Here is a 23324-nt window from a genome sequence, read left to right on the forward strand (position 1 = left end):
TATGTCGTATGTCGGAGTCGGATGTCGGAACGCAATCAATAGTCTAATCAGGAGAACTCTTCTCGAAAAACAAATCCTGTGATTGACCCATCGACTACGTTCCGACATCCGACTCCGACATACAACGTATTGTAGAACAGGCCTAAAGCCTGTTCGGCGAAAGAAACTTAACATGCTACGGATGTTTTTGTGCGGAGGCTCTAAGGTTGGTTTATGATGGCCGTAATCCGTTAACTTATGCCGGAACCGTAAAAAATTGACCAATCATAGTCGAATTATAGAAGAATAACCGACTGTGATTGGTCAATTTTTTACGGTTCCGGCATAAGTTAACGGATTAGTCCTGATCTACAATAGATGTAGTAAGTTTTAAGCCTTAAGAAATTGACTAATCACAGTCGAATTATAAAGAAATAATCAGTTGTGATTGGTTAATTTCTTAAAGCTTACTACACATATCTCTTGTCTACAACTTTACTTTAATTTTTAATAAATTGACCACAGTCGATTATTTTAAAAATAATCAATTGTGATTGGTCAATTTCTTACGGCTTAAGAATTAAAGCAAGGTTATGGACAAGGGGCTATTATAGATCGGGACTTAAGGCCAAATGACACTAACGATTGGCGATTGACGATTGATAATTAAAGATTAGATTTTAACGAATCAACAAGATTCAGCCTTGGCTTGCTTTGTTCCAATTGTTCAAATTCCAATCTTCAATCGTCAATCATCTATCGCCAATCGTTAGTGTGATTTGGCCTTTATGGCCATTATAAATTAGCCTTGACTCGAAATAACTTGAACTACTCTGCGAGCACCCTATGGTAAATTTCATGGTTGGCTGAACGCTTCACAACCGACGGGGATTTTCTGGTGACAGAGATGCCAGCGCCGCAGACGACCCTAGAGATCGAATGATCCCATTGGACACCGAAAACACATATCGAAATTCGTCCGAAAAGCGCCAAAATCAGGGACAGTGTGAATTGCGCGTCTCTTCTCCCTAGAACAGCGCTATCTCGCGCGATAACGCGAGAGCCGCGACATTGATGAGGGTGCGGAGGTGCTGTATCAGTCGCCATCTTAGCGAGCGCGGTTGGTTCCTTCTCGTGCCTCGCTCCCGTCGTATGTTCTGCGCGACTGTGCGCAGCGTCGTCTCGGCAGGTAGCAGCAACCCGTCGGCGAGGATCATCGCGGCACCGCGTGGAAGCGACGGCGGAGCTTGTCGGCGGCTGCGGCGGCGACGACGGCGACGTTGGTTGTTGCCGGTGCACGAACGACGGCCGGCGGCGCGGCGCGGCGCGACGACGACGGGAGAACAGGCCAGCAACAGCAGCGGCGGCAGCGACGGTCAACAGCAAGGCGAAGGTGGGCGGTACGCGTTGAACACTCTCGTTCCTCGCCTGGCCCTGGTCTCGGCCCCGGGGCTGCTCTCGCTCCTCCAGCCCATCGAGACGTACGTGTGACACGTAACGCGCGCAGACTACGCGTGACAAGAGTTTCGGCTGAACGTACGAACGTAGTAACGGCAGAGAGCGAGACGCGAGGAACGCGAACGGTGGAGCGCGTCGCGAGGTCCGCCAAGTGGGAAAAGAAGAGAGATATTTCGTGTGTCCGCGGCGGGTGTCATCGACGATCTCGTTGTCTTATTGACCGCGAGCGAGATCGAAGATGAGCTGTCAACGAAACGCCGGCAAGATCACTGTGCCGGACGACCTGCGCGACGTCCTGCTGGAGTTCACTATCAGCTACCTGCTGGAGCAGCCCGGCGACATCATCGATTATGCCGTGGACTTCTTCACGCGGCTACGAGACGCCCGGCAAACGCAGCTGATCCGACCGGACACGCAGACCTGCTCGTCCACGCCGGACGAGTCCGTTGACGAGGGTGAGTCTCACCTTTAGCCTGTCAATCAGTCTCTCTTTCTCTCTCGCGCGCGCGCGCTCTTTCTCTCTCACTCTCTGTCATCATCCCCTCTCTCTGTCTTTCTCTCTCGCGACGTTTCAGGGACGATCCTGCAAACGTTTATCATATTTAACCGAATTGTCCATTGCTGTGCAGAGCGTTACGAAATCACTAGAAGAAATCGTTAAAGCGATCATCCGACACGATTCATCTGAAATCGACGTGAACGAATGTGTCGAACGCCTGTGTGTGTTTTCACATAATTAACGACTGAACATTCCAGTATCGTCCACAGTTAAACGTTATCGATAGACGTGACTTGAAATTCTTACGAATATTGGCACACTCTCTTTGAGCGATTTTCACTCAGAGAGGAGATACCTCGTTTTTTCCCGAAGCGAGCGTGCCAAATCGAGAGGACTTTCCACGAAGAAAGTGGTGTTAAAAAACTAGAAATTATCCGATCCTTTTCTCGGTTAAATACGCGCACCAGATCATCTTCATTCAAAATGTCGATTTCCCTAACAGCCGATGTACTTTAAGCGCCAAATTGTCGAGTCAAGTCTGAAATTACAAGCACGATTAGTATCGTGTGTTCGTGTCTATATTATAGTCACCAAAAAATGGAAGAACCATCGAGATACAATTGCGAAATTGACAAATCGCGATAAAAGAAATGAATGATCGCGACTACATGTTACGACTCTCCAATATTTATTCTTTTTTTCTTTTTTTGTTAAAAAACGAAATTTACGACTAAGCTGTTATCGCGATCGCCCATCATTTTTATCGTTATCTCTGTCCAACGCGCAAGATTGGCAATTCGCAATAATCCGCGCACTCGTGAACTTGCAGTGCATTAATCTTCAATCCGACCTTGTCCGTTTTCTCCCCCTTCCCCTCTCTCTCTCTCTCACTCTCTCTCTCTCTCTCTCTCTCTCCCTTGTGGAATGAATTTGATCAAGAGGGAGAGAAAGGAAGAATTCATCTCACGTCTAAATAAAGCCTCTCTTTTTGCGCACCAACTTTATGGAGGACACAACGTCAAAGTTAGGGGTTAAAGAAGGCTGCGCCGTGACACACGTCACGCGCCTGCTCCGGGATTAAGGTGCCTCCAGACCTGTAACGTTATCGCGCGTCGTGTCGTAACCTTAGAGATGATACGGTTATTACCGTCGCTCACCGGTGGCATCGTCGCGCGGCGTATTTCGGTAAATAGCCGACCACGAAGTCAACAATTTACCAGCGTTGATGTCGCGTTCCCCAGCGGCTGCGACGATGTCGCCGTTGAAAGATCGTACGAAGGAATGGACGTACCGGCCGGAGAACTTGCCGAGACCTGCGCGCGATTTCGGAGCAGACGCCGTTGTCGTGTCGTCGTCGTCGTCGTCTTCGTCGCTGTCGCTACTTGGTCAGTCGCGCCAACGGTCCGGTCAGGCGCTGTCGCGAGGTTACTGTTACATTCTCGCATACGAACGCGATTTGCCCGATTTCGCTCGTAAGATCTTGCCAGTTCTGCGAGATATACCGCGACCAGTGTCTCGTCTCATTGCGTCGTACCTCGTGTCCTCTTGCCGGCATAATTATAGAGAGCGAATCTCAGCTTTGTCCTTAACTACACCTCTCAACGCTCCTCATCTCTCCACGTTTCCTCTTCGCTGTACGAGCGAATTACTATAGATGTGATATCTCGTGAGCGCCTTTGGAGAGTTTCTTTCGTTTTCTCTGCTTTCCTCTGACGAGAGGTAAGGCCCGGTCCACGGTAGGTGAATAATAAGCTTCAGCCCTTTGCTCCAAGGCCAAACTGTAACGTAATTCCTGACAAAAGGCTCTCATTACCACACGTAGAAAAATACCATTCTACTGCCGAGAGAAAAACAGATCGCTCAGTTTACTTTCCTTCTTTGATATAATAGTTACTTCCAAGAAAGAATATTTTCCTGATAACAGTCTTTTTTAAATATATTCATGACAAATGTTGGAGTAGCTTATTAGCATGTGCTCAAAAGGAGAAGTTTATTCTCTTTACGAGAGTATCAGAAAACTTTATAAAAAAAAAGTTAATTTGATTTTATACTATAAGAAAACCGTACAATAAGAAAACTGTACAATAAGAAATCGAATTTTTCCTCTAATTTAGGTGCTAAACTTATTAGGACTCAAAGTGTATTTTGAACAAATTTGCGTATGATAAACTTATGACAAATTTACAGGTATATCAATTTATGAAATACTTGAAATACATGAAGTGACATTTGCTTCAAAGCAGTACATATTTTTTGTGTGCACTCGTCACAATCCCTAACTTTAATAAGCCTTTTACAATAGGCAATAAGATGTAAGCAATAAGTAAATTCACTAATCACAGTGAATCATTTGATGGTTTAATTGATAATGATTGGTCAACTTTCTTATTACATCTTACATCTTACTGCTTATTGTAGAAGGCGTCTGAGCGTTATTATAGCTTCTGGCCACGCGCGAGAAAAGCCTTTTGCTAGAAATTATGTTACAATTTCTGTTTCTTAGAGCAAAGACTGAAGACTTGCTACACCTACTGTCCAACCAGGACTGACAAATCTTTCGAAGGTGCGAAGGTATCACGAGTGTAAAGCGGACCCAATGAGAGTCTGAGTCGTAGGATGTCGGCGAGTACACGCGAGATTTAAAAAGGCAATTGCCTTCTTTGCATTTGTCCGATCGCGTATCTCTTCATCATCTATCTATCTACAAATATAAATATTTTTTATTCATTCGTTTGTCGTGAAGATCGGCCAAGATCAAAGGATGAGCGCGCACATTTTCGCTTTTATCTGAAAAATTTCACTCGATTGTGTCCAAAGAAAAAAAATGCAATGGGAGGTCGTCATGTCTCGGACACCTTCCGAATTTCAATTCTCATTCATCTTTTAATCATGAGTATTGCATAAGACTCGAGCAGTTCCGACATAATCGCGAAATATTCCACGCATTATCATTGTAATAATCGTCCGACATTCTGCACTCGCAACATCTCTCACCGTCGCTCTGACACTAGCTTATCGACTTCTTCCTTCTCAGCGTTCGCACCGTGACTAATTCATGTGCAAATAAGTTACTTGTGAACGAAACCGCAGACACGACAAGTACAACACTACGCCCTGCTCCGCGTCGCCGGTACCTTTGTTTCGTATCGAGTGTAGAAGAGTGTGCATAAGCGTGTAGCAGATAACCAAGACGAATTCTCGCTTGGCGAGTCTCTTCTGCGTTGTCGCCGTCCTTTTTTCCGCAGGCCGAATGTCGCTCATCTCCGTCATCGAACCAGTAGATGACAAAGGTGCGAAAGTAACACAAGTGAAGTTAATTCACTCCATATTCCGAAGAGCTCTTGCTTTGCTTTTGAATAGTGCTCAGCCATACCTGGACATTTCCTTCGAGGAAAGATCACTCGCGAATTCGTCAAGAAGAGCTCCTGTGAAATTGTAATTTTCCTTCTTCCTTTTCCTCCCTCTCTCTCTCTTCCCTCTTCTTTTTTAATTACGGCTTCGTCGACGGTTGACAAACGAGCAGCGGCCGCGCCAATGCAAGTCTTCGCATTTGCATAATTGAATGACTGATAAGTTTTTACACGACGACTCGTGCTCCATATCGAGTTCTCGGAAAGTCTCCTTTCGTGAGCAATTACCCGGTTACGCAAATGTATCGAACATAATTCGGCAGGTGGCTAATCGGCGCGAACGCGCGCATCGTCGGTTAGTCAGCTGCAACAAAATTCCACATTCGACGTTTCACGTCGTCATTCGCGACAGTTGTACGACTCCGTATATTGTGTGACACCCCGTGCAAGTCTCCGCGGATTGCTCATAATCATACGTCACACTGCATTCACGCACATCCGTAGGAGTTGTTTTGCTCGCGATATTGAACTCTCTGAATTTTTCATGCAATGAAATTTCATTTGAGAAGCAGAGTGACGACCGAGTCACTGGAATTCAAGGAGCTTTCTCACTCCTATGGACTGAATTCTTCACTCTGAACCGTCGAGTGAATATCTTCACTCGAGATTGGAGAACGAATCTGATGTATTCCATCGTCATACATATTCACTCCGATCGACTGAAACATTCGCTCATATGGAGTCAGAATCCAGAATCTGGGCTTGAATGAAAAATTCACACGGAGAAAAGACAGTAACAATGACACAACTAAATTCGTTTTTGTTCAAGGAGATATTATTTCAGTTTCTATGAAACAAATTCAGTTCTTGCAAACCAGGAATTCTGTTTCCTCCAACCAGAACGCATTCAGTTGTATCATTGTTATATTATAAATGTCTCGGAATAAAATTCAGTCACTCGAGTAAGTAAAAGTAGAATGACTATGACTCGAATTCGAGTGATTTTTCATTTGTATAGAATAAATTCTCTGAATCATTGAGTGAATATCTTCAAAACTGAAGAGTAAATTTGATGTATTCCACCGTTATAGAGGAACACATACTTATTTCAGTCGACTGAAGCATTCATTCGTATGGAGTCAGAATCCACTCTATACTTGAGTGGGATTTACTCTTCGAATGACATTATTTTCACTATCGTCTTGAGCGAAAATACTGCCACTTTTCACTCGTTTCGAGTGAGATTTCACTCCAAGAAATTTAGAGAGAACAATATAGTCCGTTTCCGAAGCGCTGGTCTGGCGCCTGATTCTTGACGGTGTGCGAATGAGATACGCATGCGAAAATTTATAGTATACGTAATGTAAACTATAGGATTTTCATATGCGCATCTCATTCGCATGACGTTGAGAATCGCCACCCTGATCACTTGATCTTTCCTTCACCGTTTCTCCTTTATATCTTTCTTGCTTCTCTTCACTCCGATCTCCGCATCCTTCGTGTCATATTAATAAGCGTTAATGAATACGTCGGGATAAGTTGAACTGTTACGATGACCCTCGCATCTTATTTCATACTTGATTCGGCCAAGTGCCATTGCAGCTCGGCCGATTCGATTCCTCTCATTTCTGGCAAATTGATTGCAATTATATCGGGACTTAAATTGAAACGCCTCCTCCACGTTTCAGAGCCACCAGTCGGCCGATTTGCTACCAGAAGGAAGAGCGTCTTCGCGGAGACCTACAATCCCGAGGAAGATGAGGAGGATGACGGCTTTAAGGTGTGTATTTTGCGCTGTTATACCACCACGAATTACCACGGGCGATTTTCCGCGATAAAACCAGAGGAGTGCGTGAAGTGTCGTTGCAAAGATATTGCCAAGGTCTCGTGTATTTATATTTAGAGAAAAAAAACGGCTTGGCTGAACGGGACTGAAGAAACGTCAAGTTAATCGAACAAATCGTGTGCCGGCGCCGCAACAAATTGCGCCGACACGCGCGCGCACGCGATGATCGTTAATATTTAATTAACTGATCATTCCTTTCGCATTTATTATACGTTTATCGCGTTTGTTTAATCGCGTCGATAATTGCTCGAGGGAAAGCGATCGCTGCTTTTGTTCACTCGTGACGGCTATCCCTTCTATCTCTTTCACTCTTTGTCGCGATAAAAAGAATGCCGAGCCGCGTATTATACGTTGATATTCGCAACGATGTGCATTTCGAGTGTCATGCATTTCCTTCTGTTTTTGGTCGTATCGGAAAAATCATGAGTGTCGATTCGTAAAAAATAATACGCCACGTCTCTTCGTCGCGAGAAACCTCCTGCTCGCAATGGCACTCCGACAGGAGAGAGAGGGAGAGAGAGGAAAACAGAGTCTCTCTGTCTAGCGATAAAATCTACGGAAATTCGCATTTCGATTCGGCGAAAATCGATGCGTCGCCATCAGTCGCGGAAATAATCGGCGACGTGCAAGAAAGCCGCGTTTCAGCCGGACGTGACGTGACGCGCAACAGCTCTCTCTCTCTCCCTCCCTCCCTCCCTCCCGCCCTTCCTTCCCCTCCCTCCCTCTCTCTCACCCTCGCGCGCGCACGTTTATCTTAAAATGAAAATACCCCGAGTGAATTTTCAGGTCGACCTCGTCGTTTGCGCGTGCGTATCGGGTGGCATTTCCGCTCATATTTTCGTATCGTGTATGGCACGACGATGAATGCATATTCAGCAGAGGCAATTTACTGTTTTCTTTTCTCTTTTTTTTTCTTTTCTCAGGGCCGAGAGGGTAGAAAGAGAGAGTGGGACGCGCGCAATGATCTCGTTACGGAACGTCGTCTCTGTATTTGTGCACGTGTACGTGTCACTTATAAAATACCGTCTGGCACGGGATCGCCTGTGGTCTCTGCGAGAATAATTTCGCGACGCAACGGAGGAGGCTTCCAGAGAAGGACCACTTGATGTCCGAGAAGAGAATCGATAAACCTTCTCCTATCTTCGATGTTCACGAGCGAGTCGTCTTGTGCGTCGCTCACATCGACCGTTTCCTTACGGGGGTACATTTTAACATCGTTTTTGGAGAAACAATTCCGACGCGACGCATCCGATAACGCGGCCGCTTCCGCGTCTCTCCCGTGGCGTGACCGAAGACGCGTTTCGATACCCGTGTTTCGCCGAGATTTTGGTACCAGTTGACGACGTGGCCTATCGATTACTCGAAACCGAAACGACGGAGAATTTGCCGAGCAAATTGAGTGAAATATGAATTTTTAATACGCGAGAGGGATATAAGAGCCGGTTTTATAATAAATTCCGTCATTTTGCGCGCGCGAAGGATGTCGACAACGTGTCTTCGGCAGAAGAGGCAATTGGCTTTTTTTCGGTAGTGGCAGAAAATAGTCTCGTTACGAAACCATACATTATACACCGCATATACATATATATGTACATATATATGTACATATACGTGTATATATATACACACGCACGGGGTACATAATATAATAAGCCGTAGAGAGAGTCTATAAAGTGTCTCTCCCTCTCTTTCTCTCGGGCTGCCGCACGAAACGCGACGAAGAGTTACTTTGCTCGGCGATGCGAGGCGATGTACCTTTGTGACGTCAGGCCGCGTGTTCGATAACCTGGCACGGACGTGATTTACATGTACGTACCTATACCGTCGTGTACGTACGTATATATGAACGTGGTACATACGTGCGCACGTGAGCGAGCGAGTGCGCTCGTGAATGAGGGTGAAAGAGGGTTGTGTGTAGAGCGAGGTTTGCGAGAGGGATCGTCGCGCGCGCAACGCCGTCGGTTCGAGAGCATTTCACAAAGACCATCCGGTGAATCCGATTATCGATGCCGTGGTTACACGACGAGAAGGAGAATCGGCAGTGCCTCGCTGCCTAGGCCGCCGCCGCCGGGGCGATGTATCACATTTTACATGCTGCTGACTAGGACAATAGACAGAAAAAACTGGGACACGGGCGATTTTTCAAAGAGACGACAAAGAAGCTAGAGCGTAACGTAGAAGGGACACGTATGCTAACTCTGGAGATTCTTGCGGTCTTTAAATATATGTGCGAATGTTTAAACTCTTTCAACAGAAAAAGTTATATATGCATATATTAGATATATACACATATTTTATATACAGAAAACTTACTTATATTAGTATATTTAGAGACCAGAACAATATATGAGAATATTCAGGATTAGTTACGTGTCTAGGCATTGCTACATTAATTTTATTAAGACGATCTTTCGTTGTTCACGACGAAAAGAAACGATCGTGCATAAACAGAAAAATATATCCAAATAAACTTTATTTCTTTTAAGTATTTCATAATTTTATATATCTGCAAATTTATTATATAAAAATTCGTGTCTCTCTCATAATATTTATTTAAAATATATTCTAAATCCTAGTAAGTTTAGCATTTCAATTAGGAATATTAAAAGAGAAAAATTTGCTTATACTGTATAGAACCCAACGAATTTTTCTTTCGATAAAGTTTTATAATATTCTTGTGAAGAGAACAAAAATTCTTTTTTTTTTTGAAGTGTCAATGAGTTTTTCTAAGATTGTTTCGTCATAAGTATGTTTTAAGATTATCAAAAGTATGTTATCAAAAAGAGGTTCTTTATCGAAGATAAGCACCATTTAAAGAAAGGAAAGTAAAGTAATCGGTTTTCTTAACAACAGAGTAATATTTTTTTGCGCATAATTGTACATACGACAAACGAGACACGTGAAGTCAGCGTGTCTGTTTATTGAAGAGTACGCGCGGAGTTTTTTAATTAGCGCCGCGCGTAATGAACGAAGAGTTACGATCTTTTTCGATGTTCAGACAGGCAGTGAAGAAGACTAGTGAGTTTTGACCCAGCGAATGCTGAGGCTTTATTGAGGCTTAGCGTATGAAGCGGAAGTCGGTTTTATTAACGTCCTAGGCTCGTCGAGACGCGCGCGCCCGCGCGCATCATTAAAAAGTATAATGCGGCGCGCTGCGAAATTAACAATTTTACAGGTGGCGAGCCGACAAATGGCTCAGCGGCTGACCCTGTCGATGAAGTTCTAATCGTACGTACAATAGTCGCGGCCGCCCGCGCGGGATGGAATATGATCGGTAATGGTAACGGTAAAGTGACGGACTTTTGCAAAATTGATCGCCTTTGTGCACAACAATCGCGACGATAACGAGACAAAGAACTCATCGCTCGCGGAAACTGATTACCCTCGTGAGTATCTGTAATTGGGAGCACAAGGGGATGCAGGGGAGAGAGCGGTGAAATCGAGCGCGATGAAGTCGGCGTAAAGTCGGAGAAAACGTTATCTCAAAGCTTCATCGCGAAATTTCCGACGGTGGAGGAGGAGAAAGAGAAGACGTAAAGCCGTAACACACACACTCTCTCTCTCTCTCTCTCTCGCTCTCGCACAACGTTTATAACGTCGGATAGTGCTTAAAACTGAAAAATGATGCGCCTCGCTTCCGAAATAATGGCGAGCCGAGCGCGGCAGAGGTCAAAGTTCACCAGCGTGTACCAGGTCCGACGTAAAGGGCGACGATATATCTCGGTTAAGATATCGAATTTGCCGTCGCAAGTCTCTTAGAGAGGATCGCACCGTTGCGGAGGATAAAATAGATCCTCGTATAAAGCAGGCTGGCGAGAGAATAGACAGTCGGACGACGCAAGGGCGCACGTTAAAGAACAGAGATCGTACTTTGGCCGCTTCGACAATGCGCCCGGAAGTTCTCGGGCGGCAGCCGCCCTCTCGTGCGTTTTTAGTCCTGAATTTCTCGTTGCTTCGTATCCTTACGCCAAGTCCGTTCGTTTCAGATGGTCCATCCAAAGAGCGACGAGCAGCGACAGAGGCTCAGCGAGAGCGTCAAGAACATACTTCTGTTTCGCGCCTTAGACGAGGTAAGTTAAACATAGTGCGTTCACATCAGCCGCGATTAGCGCAACGGGAATATAACGCTGTTGCGCGCCAGCTCGGCGAAATACCAAGAAATCCACGAATAATCTCTTATTAAGGGCGATCGGTTTTGCCCGCGACAAAGCTGAACCGCGCGATCGATGTAATAATGATGATAATAATAATGATGGCGACACGACGCCGATCATGATAATAATAATATGGTGTTGAAATATGATGCGAAATGATAAATAAAAATAGTTCAAAGTCAATAATCGTGTCGAAATAATCAACTGGTTGAACGAGAAATTCACGAGATGTCTTAATGTGTCATTTTCGTCGTAGACCTTTAATTATCCAATTGCTTAAGGTAGTCTCGTAACTTAAAGAATCTCGGACATCTTTTCTGGAAATTCTCACGAAAAGTCCGTGTCGGCGAAGAATTCGCGAGCAAGAGGGGACGCGAAATAGCTTCGTGCACTCTCTCTCTCTCGCTCACACATGCGAATATATTTATAAACGTATAAACGCGTCGTACATTGATTGTCGCCGCGATATTAAGGTAATTCCGTGCTCCTGTCACGCTTTTAAAGCCGATCTTTTTAAATATCGGACGGCAACGCCTTACTGCGAGGCACGCTCGCACGCGAGTAATAAAATTACTTTTGCAGGAACAAATGGCGGATGTATTGGACGCGATGTTCGAAAAAACCGTTCAACCGGGAGAATTTATTATCCGACAGGGCGACGATGGTGACAACTTTTATGTGATCGAGAGGTAATACTTTTTCTTTATATTACCGTTAACGTATCGATGGGCTTCTCCCTTCAGCGGGAAGTTCCAATGAACCAAGAGGCGATGCACAGACTCTCGGCCGGTTTAGCTCCTAGCTGAAAATAATTCGAACGGTCGCGCGTTACTCGAACAATCCGTGATTGAATTCGAATATATAGGAGTTGCTCGCTGGAAGCTTTTCGATTATTGGATTACTCGTTGCAGTCGAACATGCACGGACGTGTCGAATGTGCTCGGACGTCAAGAGTTTTAACGAAGCGATATCAGTGTCCGAACAATTTTAATTAAGATAATAATTAAGCACTGTTATCGGGAAACGAACGGCTCGATCCGCTTCGAAGCTTTCTTCTGTAACTGTTCAATGTAGTCACTGTCAACGTTCAGACGAACAAACGTCCATCGTAATCTCACCCTGCATCTTTTAGTTTCCTCTCTTCCTACGCACTGAGGGAAAACTGTTTGTTAATCTAACCAAAATTATAGTTGTTTTTTGCTCTAACCATATTTTTTTTAGTAACATTAACATTATAATAGAACTTGATAAAAAATAGTCTCCTTAATTTCTCTAATAATTTTTCTGATTATAGTTATAAGTATCAAACACTTCTTTCTCAGTGATATGACACTGAAAGAAAAAATGATTCATCCAACTAAAATTATAGTTTTTTTTTACACCAATCTTTTGGTCGTTCTAACAGGAAAATGGTAGTGATAACAGGTATATAAAATTACTGTCACTTATATATAGCCACAAATTTCCAACATTTCTCTCTCAATGTGTGATAATGTAAAACTAAAACTGTTATCTATTCATACAGATATTGAGCAGAATGTTATCTCGCTGTCACGCATGTGTGACGTCGATCTCACAGAAATCGGTGCGTCACACATACGTGACGCATGCTAGCGCGAACATCTTAAAAAAAGAGGAAAATGTATTTGTGTGGGTCTCTTTTTGTTCTTACATCAATCGCTCGCCTTCTTATTTTCGGCACGTCTCTATCCGCCACGTCTCGCGTTTCAGAGGGAAATTCGAGGTTTACGTGAAGGATCCCACGGGGGTGGACATGCTTATTCACACTTACGATAATCGCGGCGCTTTCGGAGAACTGGCCCTTCTATACAACATGCCCAGAGCAGCTACTGTAAAAGCCATCACACCCGGCACACTTTGGGCCATGGACAGACAAACTTTCCGGCGTATTCTCCTCAAATCCGCGTACAAAAAGCGCAAAATGTACGAGGACCTCATCAACAAAGTGCCGATGTTGAAATCCCTCGAGGCAAGTGTCGCACATACCTGTCTTTTAATAGCCTTTGTGCTTGTGCCTTCGTAAAATAAAAAAGATATGAAGGATGATAATTAAAATTATATATCACTATATAAATAATATTATTTACACGGAGAGAATATATTATATACACCTTTCTTCTCAAATGAATTCTTCTCAATTTTACTATATTCCTTGTAGTGCATGAATAGACTGTCACAGTCTGCAGAATATCGATTTATTCGGAAATTGTCTTCGTGTGCACATTTCTTATGGACAGTTGTGTCTCATGATGTATTTATTATTTGGGAAATAAGTTTCTGCGCAGAAAAACATTCTTCAAAACGCGTCAACCTCATCACGAGACTCAGACGCAGTACGTTCGCACGTGTAATCGTAAAAATTCCCTTTTAGTCTTACGAGCGTATGAATTTAGCGGACGCCCTTGTACCAAAACAGTATTCAGATGGTGAGCAAATAATCAGGCAGGGCGACACGGCGGACGGAATGTACTTCGTCGAGGACGGCATCGTCAGGATCACTATACTCGGCGAGAACGGCCGTGAAATCGAGGTGCATTTATATATACATATATATACACGTTAATTTAGTTCCGTGAAATGCCAAACGCCGTTTCCACGGCGGCATGCGCCAAGAAAAGTCCCGCTCCTCTCTCACCCGTTACCTTTAATATCGCAGATTAATCGCGTTCCGGCCGGCGGTTATTTAGGCGAACTGGCACTCGTAACGCATAAACCACGTGCTGCTTCGGCCTACGCTGTGGGGGACATCAAGCTGGCATGTAAGTTTGTTTCGTTAACGCAATTTTCATTACGTTTACACTGAACCGACATGTTAGCCAATAATAACACGGACGATATAGATCGTGATAATTTACCATGGTAATTGCAAATATTGGCATTATTACCGCAATAATTAGATGATATATTGTGTTGCGTGTTCAATTTGTCTTTTTATAATATTTATCAACGCGCGTATATATACATATCTCTCTTTCTCTCTCGAACACTCCTAACCAGGAGAACGATATTGCGTTTAACTTACGCTCCGCTCGTTATCATTATCGCCATTGATTTATTCGAGAATGAGCAAATTGCGAAGCGGCGAATTATGAAAGATATATATATATATACAAATATCGTGATATATCGATACAGATATCAAGAGAACCGCGCGCACACGAAACGTGCGAGTGCAAAATGCACACAAATACGGAATTCTTATAATACCGGGGGGATGTTTGATTAAAAAAGAGAATTATTCGCCTAAACGAATTTAATGTGTAAAAGCGAGCGCGAGAGGCAGTAATTATTTATCCGTATCCGAAATAGCTGTTCCATTCATACTCACAAACTACTGTGTTCTCCTCGCTTGCAGTTTTGGACGTTGAAGCTTTCGAGCGCCTGCTCGGCCCGTGTATGGAACTAATGAAACGTAATATCGACGATTATGAGGATCAACTAGTCAAAATTTTCGGCAGCAAAACCAACATCTCGGACATCCGATGAACTGTCCCCGGACAGCTAATCGTCGCCGCGCTGCTGTACTAAAAGACACGACGCCTTACGTACAGCGTAATAATGTATAAGGAGCACAAAAGAACTTGTACCACCTACTTCTGAATCTCATCCGCGTGTTTTCGAGTGTCATCTCTCAGAGTCGACTTTCGTATTGACTATTCACCTAGACGTATACACCGATGTAAGACTCGTCGATGATAGTTACCAAGTTTATACCTGTGACACACACATTGAAGGCAGAAAAAAAAGAAACAGCTGTTGGCCGCGTTCTCCGACGACTGTGCGTGTATGTAACACAGCCGCACGACAAAAAAGAAACACGGTATTATATAACGTATCCTCCAAGACTGCGCGAAAAAAAGAAGAAGGGCGTTAGCGCATTCTGCCGCCCGCTCGGTCGTTCGCGAAAGTCGCGCCGCGGGAATTTTCAGGTGTTCTCTATCTCTCTCTCTCTCAACTGATTTTGCGTTTGCACTATCCGCGTTATCGTCTACCCCGCGACACTTCGGCATTTCAGATCTTGGACAACGCTTTAACACCCGACTTACCCCCGAAACAACTCGGTGTACATCTCTATCTGTGCACACGACCAATACACTCGCGCGTTGTCCATTTTTAAACCGTCTGCACTTATATATTTTTTTGCACGACATTGCCAAAAATCTAAACTATTCGAAATCGAATGCTTCTCTCCTTTGAGTTTCGCCCCGCGGATAGATTGCGAAACGGTTGCTTATTAGTTGCACGTTGACGTGAATCTCGCGAGAATTTTAGAGAAAATACCGATAATATGCATATCACTCTTTCAGAGATAATGAAAGTAACATATTGCCGTCGTTGAATAAAAAAAAAAAAAAGAAGAAAAAGGAAAAAAGACGGAACTGTACGATATTCTTTGATACCTCCACATTCAGCAACAAGTAATGTCTTGATAAAATATCAGATTCGACAATCAATGTTTCCTTTATAATTTGCTATAATTCGTACATTAGACGCGCAATCCACACTTTACGAATGCGAACACGAACATACACGCACACAAAACACGTCACACGCGGCGCACATGATATGCTCGTGGCGAAATAATTTTTAAGCACAATAACATTTAATGTTCTCAGTCCATAGAGTGTAGTATCTCCATTCCATTCTTTTACTATAATTACGACTTTTCTATGTGGAGTATTTTATTAACATCATTGTTTATGTTTGTATGATGGCTTTTAATCGGATATAATTAGATCAATCTCTTTGGTGCAGGAACGAACATCCACGTCGTTTTCAGAGAAACTCGCACACCTTATGCATTTTGAGGTTCGGCTTTTACGCCTTATATAATACACAAGATGCGCGAGCCTCAACGGAATCGCCGAGGACGTTTCTACGCAAAAGACTTACTTGTAATTATTTGTGATTAAAGTAAATTAGCGCACGGTATTACGTACTACTAGTTTCCTATTTAAGAGAAAGTATCAATTACATTCTAAAGTCGCAGACTTACTCTCGAATCTCCGAAAGAAGGCACATACTTCATCGACCCGTAATACCCGTCACGGCGCATACTTCTCTCACGCTGAAACGTCACCTCTCGAGTAAAATCGCCGATTCACAACACTCGCTTATCTATCGTTAAAAGATCGATGACGCGATTGTCAGACTCGTACAAATGCATTCTATTTCGGATATAGAACAGTTCACTCTACACGCGTAGAGAATCCAAGATTAGCGAGCCTTAAGATTGGCTTAGACGCGCGGACGCGTAGTGATGCGTAGCGATGCGTTGCGAGGCGAGTGTATTCATTGCATGTGCACAAAAATAATGTCGGGAGAAAAATGCGCGTTTACGACGGCTGGCCACATATGTGCAAACACGATCGCTACGAACGGCACAAGAAAGACAGAAGCGGTTTTACGTAACCGCTCTGCGACAATGCGCTCACGTGCGTCGATAATCCACGTATGTACCGTTGTTCGCGTGAGGATAGAAAAAAAACGATAGATGCGCATTGTTCCGAAAGAAGTGTGCCGAAATTGCGAGACATATAACTCACTGAAAAGTCGTAACGCCGAGATTCGAATATCGAAAGGCAATTTCCCGAAATATAATTTCATCGAAATATTGGCACTGTTGTCTTGCTGTACAGCAACTACATTGGTATCATATGAATACAGCAAGAATGTGGCCAAATTGATCGATATTGATACATATAAAAAGCAACTCCGTTAGTGTAACTGAATTTTCTGTCACTCGGAAACCAGATGGAAAACTCGGTTATAGGAACAGAAGAATTCCTGTAGGATGTTTCTGCTCACCAGCCAATTACGCTCAATTATCTCTCAACTGAGTTTTGACGCAGCTGAATGTCCAGACGAATATTTTCGCTCACAACAACAGAAATATGATTTCTCGTCAGCGAGTTTTTCATCTGGTCCTCATTCAGTTACGCGAATTCTTTTTCCGTGTGTGCACAGTCAGCTGATCGAGTGCAGCAACATTCTTCCTCGATAAGTTTCGCAATGCGTATTTGGTGGACAAAGCGTATATTTCCTGAGAATTATTGAAAAACAAATTCTCTTTTATTGCATTACGAAATTTGTCGAGAAAAATGTTGAGCAACCTTTAATCAGCCGCGGCTGTACGGTTTTGCGGTAACAGTTCCTTCTCAGAGCGAGTGTACACTTCGGGGTATTATCTCGATATTCGAGTTTCGATTTTATGCCTTTTCGAAAATTCATTCTGACTTCTGAACTTCTGATTTTTCGGGACAATGCATATCCATCGAAGAAAACGCGAATTTGTGAAAATTCAACACGGCGACCGCGCGTCAAGCCAACGTTACATTCAAGTGTGTCTCGCCGATAAATCGTGGTAACGAGATCGATCATTGAAAATCCGTCAACTTATTTTTATTACGTGTGTACAATACACGTTATATATACATATATGCGATATATATACACGTACATATACATGTAAACGATATACGTCTGTCGTCGAAAAGGTCCAGTCGGGAACTCGATTCGATTGTTGTACGAACAAGTGCGAATGCTAGTCACTTTTTACGACCGTGTGCCATTGTCGCGATCTCCTGCTAACGGTCACGCTTGGTCAAGGCAATTGAGGAACACTTCATATTACCGTGAATCGAATTATTGCGCGACCGAAACTAAATCGCCGCGAAGCGACACTTTTGCTTTTCTTTTAAATAATATCACAATCGTGCGAGGGAGAAAGGGGAGATTAGTACGGAGATGAGATTAAACACGAACTTGTTAGTAACAATTGGAATTGTTAGCCGTAATTGCGTTATTGTTGATTCTCTTCGCACGCGATGTCTCGTGCTTTAATTTATTTATTGTTTTTCTATATTCGTTTCTTCTCTCTTCATTTTTAACACGCGACTTGTTCGCACGAGACAATTTTCGTGCCGAATCTCGCGCGCAATTGTGTTCAAGCGAATAAAGATTAACATTTAACGAAGGAAATATATCAGACCAGCGATCTGGAGAGGATTCACACTGTTTAACGTTCGCAGTTGAAAACTACACTTTCTTTTTGATGTAATGTCAGCGTCTTTAGTCTTCCACTGTATCTCCAGGTGTGATATTATTTCTGACTGAGTATTTTATTCCTCTCTCTCTCTCTCTCTCTCTTTCTCTCTCTCTCTCTTTCTCTCTCTCTCTCTCTCTCTCTCTCTCGTAGATTGTTACGAGAAGAATAACAAATCAAGATAACGAAGAGTACTGTAATCGTTGTCGAATTCGCGTGAGACATCCAAAGTCGGCGGATTATGCCTTCAATTGACTCGGCCGATGTTCTGTATACGCAACAAGTACGACGGAAATTTCCGGAAACAACAAAAGTGACGCAATCATTGTTGGACACAAGAAAACACACCGAGGTGTTTGCAAACCAAAAAAAGAGAAAAAACACAAAGAAATAAGAGAAGAAACGATTAAAAAAAAAGAATTATTCGCACACTAATTAAATTAAATTAAATTGATACGCATAAGTACTTATTACTTGTGTTAGGTTACATTCGATGAAATTAAGTGTAAATCATTGAAGATAGGAGTCTATCCAATTCGCGTTACTGTATGTATCTACCATGTGATTCGTCTTACATGTTGTTGCGTGTTGCTCTTTGTATGCGTGAGTATGCGCGTGTGTATTGTATCGTGTTGATGTATTATGCGTGCATCGTATGCGTGAGTGAGTATGTGTGTATGCGTGTGTGTGTGTGTGTGTGCGTGTGCGCGCGCACGCGCGTTATAACGATCGAGTCGATAATTTGTTAATTTATGTTGCATCGTCGATAGTTTACGCTCCTCTGCTCCCGATATAGTTGTATAATTCATGTTATATCGTCATGGAAGGTAATGCAATACACACCGAGATATGTCCTATGGATGAATATTGTAATAGTGGTAGTGATAGTAGTGTAGAAGAAGAGAGTACGCCTTAACTGTGCCACTGAGATCTTCGCCTTTCTACTTCCAAACGAAAAAAGAAAACGAAAAGGAGGAAAGGATTCACGAAGAATCGAAGATATGCAAGATTTCGCTATGCGCGCGACCTGAATTTGTGTATTCGCGGAATTTGAGTTCGCAGGGGAAGGGAGAATTAATTCCCCCTTCTACAGGCGCGATTCGGCCATCGTAGAGGCTTGAGCACCGCCTCAAAAGTTGAAGAAAGCGATGAATCGTGGGAAGCCTTGAATATCTCGGAGGACTCTCGACAGTTTTAACGTATCTAAAACTCGCGCGAGAACGTCGGGACCGTCGATAATCTTGAGTGTCGAGGACTTGGGCGAAAATCGGAGAAGATGCTAATTACTGTAAATATTACACATCGTTATTGCAATTGAGATATACGCGGGAAAGCATTTTTATTTCGGATCTGAAACGTAGTACATTTTCAAAATTCTCAAAGCTTTCAATGAATGTTAATGCTTTTCGGAGAGGAGTTCTTCAGGAACTCCCGATTAATAATGCCCCTTTTTTGATACTGTGGATCGAGTTCTTCAAGATCTTCCAGCCTCCTCCCGATCTCGGATTCGAAACGATTCGGAGCGCTTGTTCCGACGTTAGCTGTATCGCGATTCTAGTCCAATGCGACACATGATGTAGAGAAATGTCTCCGACCAAATATAGCGTGTATCGAGCCAGAAGAGAGTCAGCGAATTCACCGCGCGCTGACTGTATCCATGATACGTGCCAGTAACACTCACTGTTTATCTTTCACGCATAATTTATGTTTTAGCGCCACCGCGCTACGACGCTCAACGACGTCCGATCGTGTTGAAATGTATGCACGTCGTTACGCGTTAGCAATGCCATCGTGCATGTGTCAATGCACACCTCGCGTCGGACCAATTTCACACAGCGATTGAGCTTGCGACTGATTTCCTTCTCTCATCTCTCTCTCTCCCCTCTCTCTCTCTCTCACTCACTCTCACTTTCTCTCATCTCTCTCATCTCTCCCTTCTCTCTTTCTCTCATCTCTCTCTCCCCTCTCTCTCTCTCTCACTCACTCTCACTTTCTCTCATCTCTCTCATCTCTCCCTTCTCTCTTTCTCTCATCTCTCTCTCCCCTCTCTCTCTCACTTACTCTTTCACTCCACCCCCTTTCTCTCGTGTACCATCTCCGCTGGATATCAGCGAATTTCTCTTCTATGACGTGCACTTGATTTAGTTGATTTCAAAATGGTTCAAACATTTTCATTTTTTCCAACGCTTTTTGGAACGTGATCGATAATCCAACGAGAGAACTTTCTAATTAATTTCCAAAAGTTCCCTCAACTAAAAAACTCACATCCAACTCTAAATTCAAATCTGAATATCTCATTTGAAACAAGTTTCAAGTAACCACCATTAATACAGAACCTAGGAGAACATGTAGAAATTAATGAAAAACAAGTTTTCTCATTGGACCATCGATTACATTCTGAAACGCGTGCAATAAAAAACAAATGTTCAAACCATACTGAAGCAAAGTGTACGTCATGTAAAAAAGAGAACGCGAAATGTTATGCTCGGTGCTGACGAAACTCCACTGCTTCTCGATTCGCTCTTCGTGCGATTTCAAGTGTCATCTTCACTCATTTGCTGCAGATGAACTTTGTACGAGCCCTAGTCCTACTTGCACTTGAGAAGGATTTCTCCCAAAGTGCGATCTCTCGATTCTTGAAGCATGCCTTTGTAACGCGAGGGAAGGCAATACGAGTCCTAAACTTGATTGCGTGCTGACAATCCGATGTCACTATGTATATGTACGAGGCTCGTATTGCAAAAGTGAATTGACGTTCTTACGTTTCGCTCTATTCTTCGGTTATCACTCAAGTGTTCAATGACACAAATCTTTCAATATCTCGACCGATATCTCATCATTGTTTTCTCTTTCATTTTTAGATAATACCAAAGTATATTTCCTGTTACGAGAGGATTATATGTTGAAAATTCTTTTTTATCTTAAGAAATATCTGACAATGACGACACGTGTCCCAATTTAAGGAAAAAAGAGGGAAAAAAGACTAGCAGATACGAAAAATCGAGACGTTCCATAGACTCCGGAACTACTACTGTCTCTTTTTCTTTCTCTCTTTGCGTGTACTCTTGTCACTTTTCATTGCTTCTTTAGACCAAAGCATGATAAAGAGAAACTTTCTTTCTCTCTCTCCCTCTTTCTAATTGTAATAAATGTTTAATAAATTTAGAGTATACATTAGCCTCGAATCGAAATGTGTCTGTGTACACGTTGCTTGAAACGTGACGTACATTATATACACGCGGAGAACAACTCGCGGAACGCGGTCCTTTGTGTTCCATTAGCGACGAGTAAGAAGTATCGATCTTGTAGCGAGTTCTCGAACGAGTTGTGGGAACATACCGCTTAAAAGCGAGAGAGAATCATGTCGAGACTCGCTGGAAAGTACCATCTAATCTCGTGCAACTCGCTCGACGACGTGTGTCCACCCAATGTGTCGATATTATCCGTTACCTTGTAACTTGAGGAGAAGGAAAGAAGAACCGCGCAGAGACACATAGTTCTCTTAGTTGTACAACACAATCGGCTTGCGTATCGCGTTTATCTCGGGCAACACACTTTCGCATTGATTTATCGTATAATATAAAATATTTATTATAGGTGACGATGTATAAATTATATTCAGTCTGTCTACTTGATTTTTAACGAATTGCGGTGAATCCGTTGTTTAGGCGGAAAGTCCGATTAATTTGATCAGTATTGAATTAAATAGTATTGATTTTACGGGTGAGAGGAAATTGTTCAGAAGTGACGTCGACGTCCTTCGAAGAAAATGACTGTTCCGTTGTAGTCGCGACTCTTATGTTCTACGTCTGAGCATCGAGGATCTTCACGTCTCTGTTACCTATATTAATAGTCGTCATTCGAAACTTGTCTCAGGTGAGATACTCAGAATCGGATTTAGAGTTGGATGTGAGCTTTTCAGATGAATTGCGCGATTACAATGTCGCATATATCATATGGTTCGAATAAAAGATTCAGATCTAACTCTAAATTCAGATCTGAGTACCTCGCGCGTGGAATAATCTTTAAAAATAAGCCAAGTGACGACTATTAATACGGGCCTGTATTTTCCGACGCGACCCGCTCAAATCGCATCACCTTGCACAATACCGATACTACCGCTTGGAGCGCGACTCTCCCCGCCGGAATTGTATATTTAAACTGAGTAAATTTTATACATATATGCGCATGCGTAGGGACGTTTCTATTTACGACAAACCGTGTTGTAAATTATGGGATAGCAATGTACGTACTTAATGCCCTTTCGTTTCGCGATATGTATGGTGTGTGTGTGTGTGTGTGCGTGGGTGTGTGTGTGTATATATGTGTATATATATAAATATACGTGGTACACACACACACACACATATATGCATACATACATTTAGGTATATATATACATATATAGCATATATTATGTACACAATTGTTAGGTATATATATACATATATTAAAGATATCAGTATATATGTCGAACTCGTTTCCAGCTGGTCTGATCGGGTATCATTCGTAATAATTATAATGTGTTAAACAGTCTCTGACAGCGATGCGATCCAACAGTTATAATCGAGAGATCCGCATGCAATCGCACGATTTATTGTACGATATATGACGCAGATGTATGTCCATATATAATTTGTTAATATATCGAGAGAAGTAAAGAGATTTTACTAAAGATTTCTGTACGCTGGGCAGCAAGTGCTTTGTTTCCTTGATATTTCTGAACGGCGGAATTTAATTGCGTTATTCGCTGAAATATATATTTTATCTCGTGTTCGTACGCGAACGTGCGTGTAGCTGTGTAGACTAGACTAGTGGATAATGAAAAAGAAAGAAAAAAAAGTGGCAGGCCGCATATGTAAAAACCTACCAGGTCCAACTTTGGTGAGGAGCGTCGCTCCGCCGCTCGATGGAGAAGGAGAAACGCGTAATAGTCTCTTCTTTTAACGCTACCAAAGTTGAACCTGATTCC

General features: G+C 43.0%; 1 protein-coding gene and 1 long non-coding RNA gene across 5 annotated transcripts; one reads left to right on the plus strand and one right to left on the minus strand.

The window, feature by feature from the left end:
* Positions 1 to 1637: 1637 nt before the first annotated feature.
* LOC116841587 (cAMP-dependent protein kinase type II regulatory subunit) lies at positions 1638 to 23027 on the plus strand. 4 transcript variants are annotated; one of them, XM_032809687.1, is made up of 9 exons: positions 3305 to 3655; positions 4971 to 5226; positions 6975 to 7066; positions 11119 to 11202; positions 11869 to 11975; positions 13018 to 13276; positions 13679 to 13837; positions 13964 to 14066; positions 14663 to 23027. In XM_032809687.1, exons 2-9 carry the CDS (start codon positions 5187 to 5189, stop codon positions 14791 to 14793), a joined length of 975 nt encoding a protein of 324 aa, XP_032665578.1. In that variant the 5' UTR covers positions 3305 to 3655; positions 4971 to 5186; the 3' UTR covers positions 14794 to 23027. The 4 variants fall into 4 exon arrangements, with proteins under 4 accessions (XP_032665577.1, XP_032665578.1, XP_032665579.1 ...); XM_032809688.1 differs by having other exon boundaries at positions 5027 to 5226; XM_032809686.1 differs by lacking the exons at positions 3305 to 3655; positions 4971 to 5226 and adding an exon at positions 1638 to 1892.
* Positions 11943 to 14783, minus strand: LOC116841589. Its single transcript, XR_004377577.1, has 4 exons — positions 14636 to 14783; positions 13419 to 14042; positions 13079 to 13322; positions 11943 to 12088 (listed from the first exon to the last, which is right to left on the minus strand). It is a non-coding gene; the product is annotated as an uncharacterized LOC116841589 (long non-coding RNA).
* Positions 23028 to 23324: the final 297 nt, after the last annotated feature.

This window comes from Odontomachus brunneus, unplaced genomic scaffold, assembly GCF_010583005.1.
Source record: "Odontomachus brunneus isolate Ranch 3 - 2012 unplaced genomic scaffold, Obru_v1 Obru_scaffold_017, whole genome shotgun sequence".
NCBI lineage: Eukaryota > Metazoa > Arthropoda > Insecta > Hymenoptera > Formicidae > Odontomachus > Odontomachus brunneus.

Bases quoted from the DNA above. Each gene is read 5' to 3' on its own strand.
- LOC116841587 (XM_032809686.1), top strand. From the start codon at position 1,676: ATGAGCTGTCAACGAAACGCCGGCAAGATCACTGTGCCGGACGACCTG. The intron at 13,277-13,678 runs GCAAGTGTCGCA...ATTCCCTTTTAG, and splicing joins CGATGTTGAAATCCCTCGAG to TCTTACGAGCGTATGAATTT. The intron at 13,838-13,963 runs GTGCATTTATAT...TTAATATCGCAG, and splicing joins AGAACGGCCGTGAAATCGAG to ATTAATCGCGTTCCGGCCGG.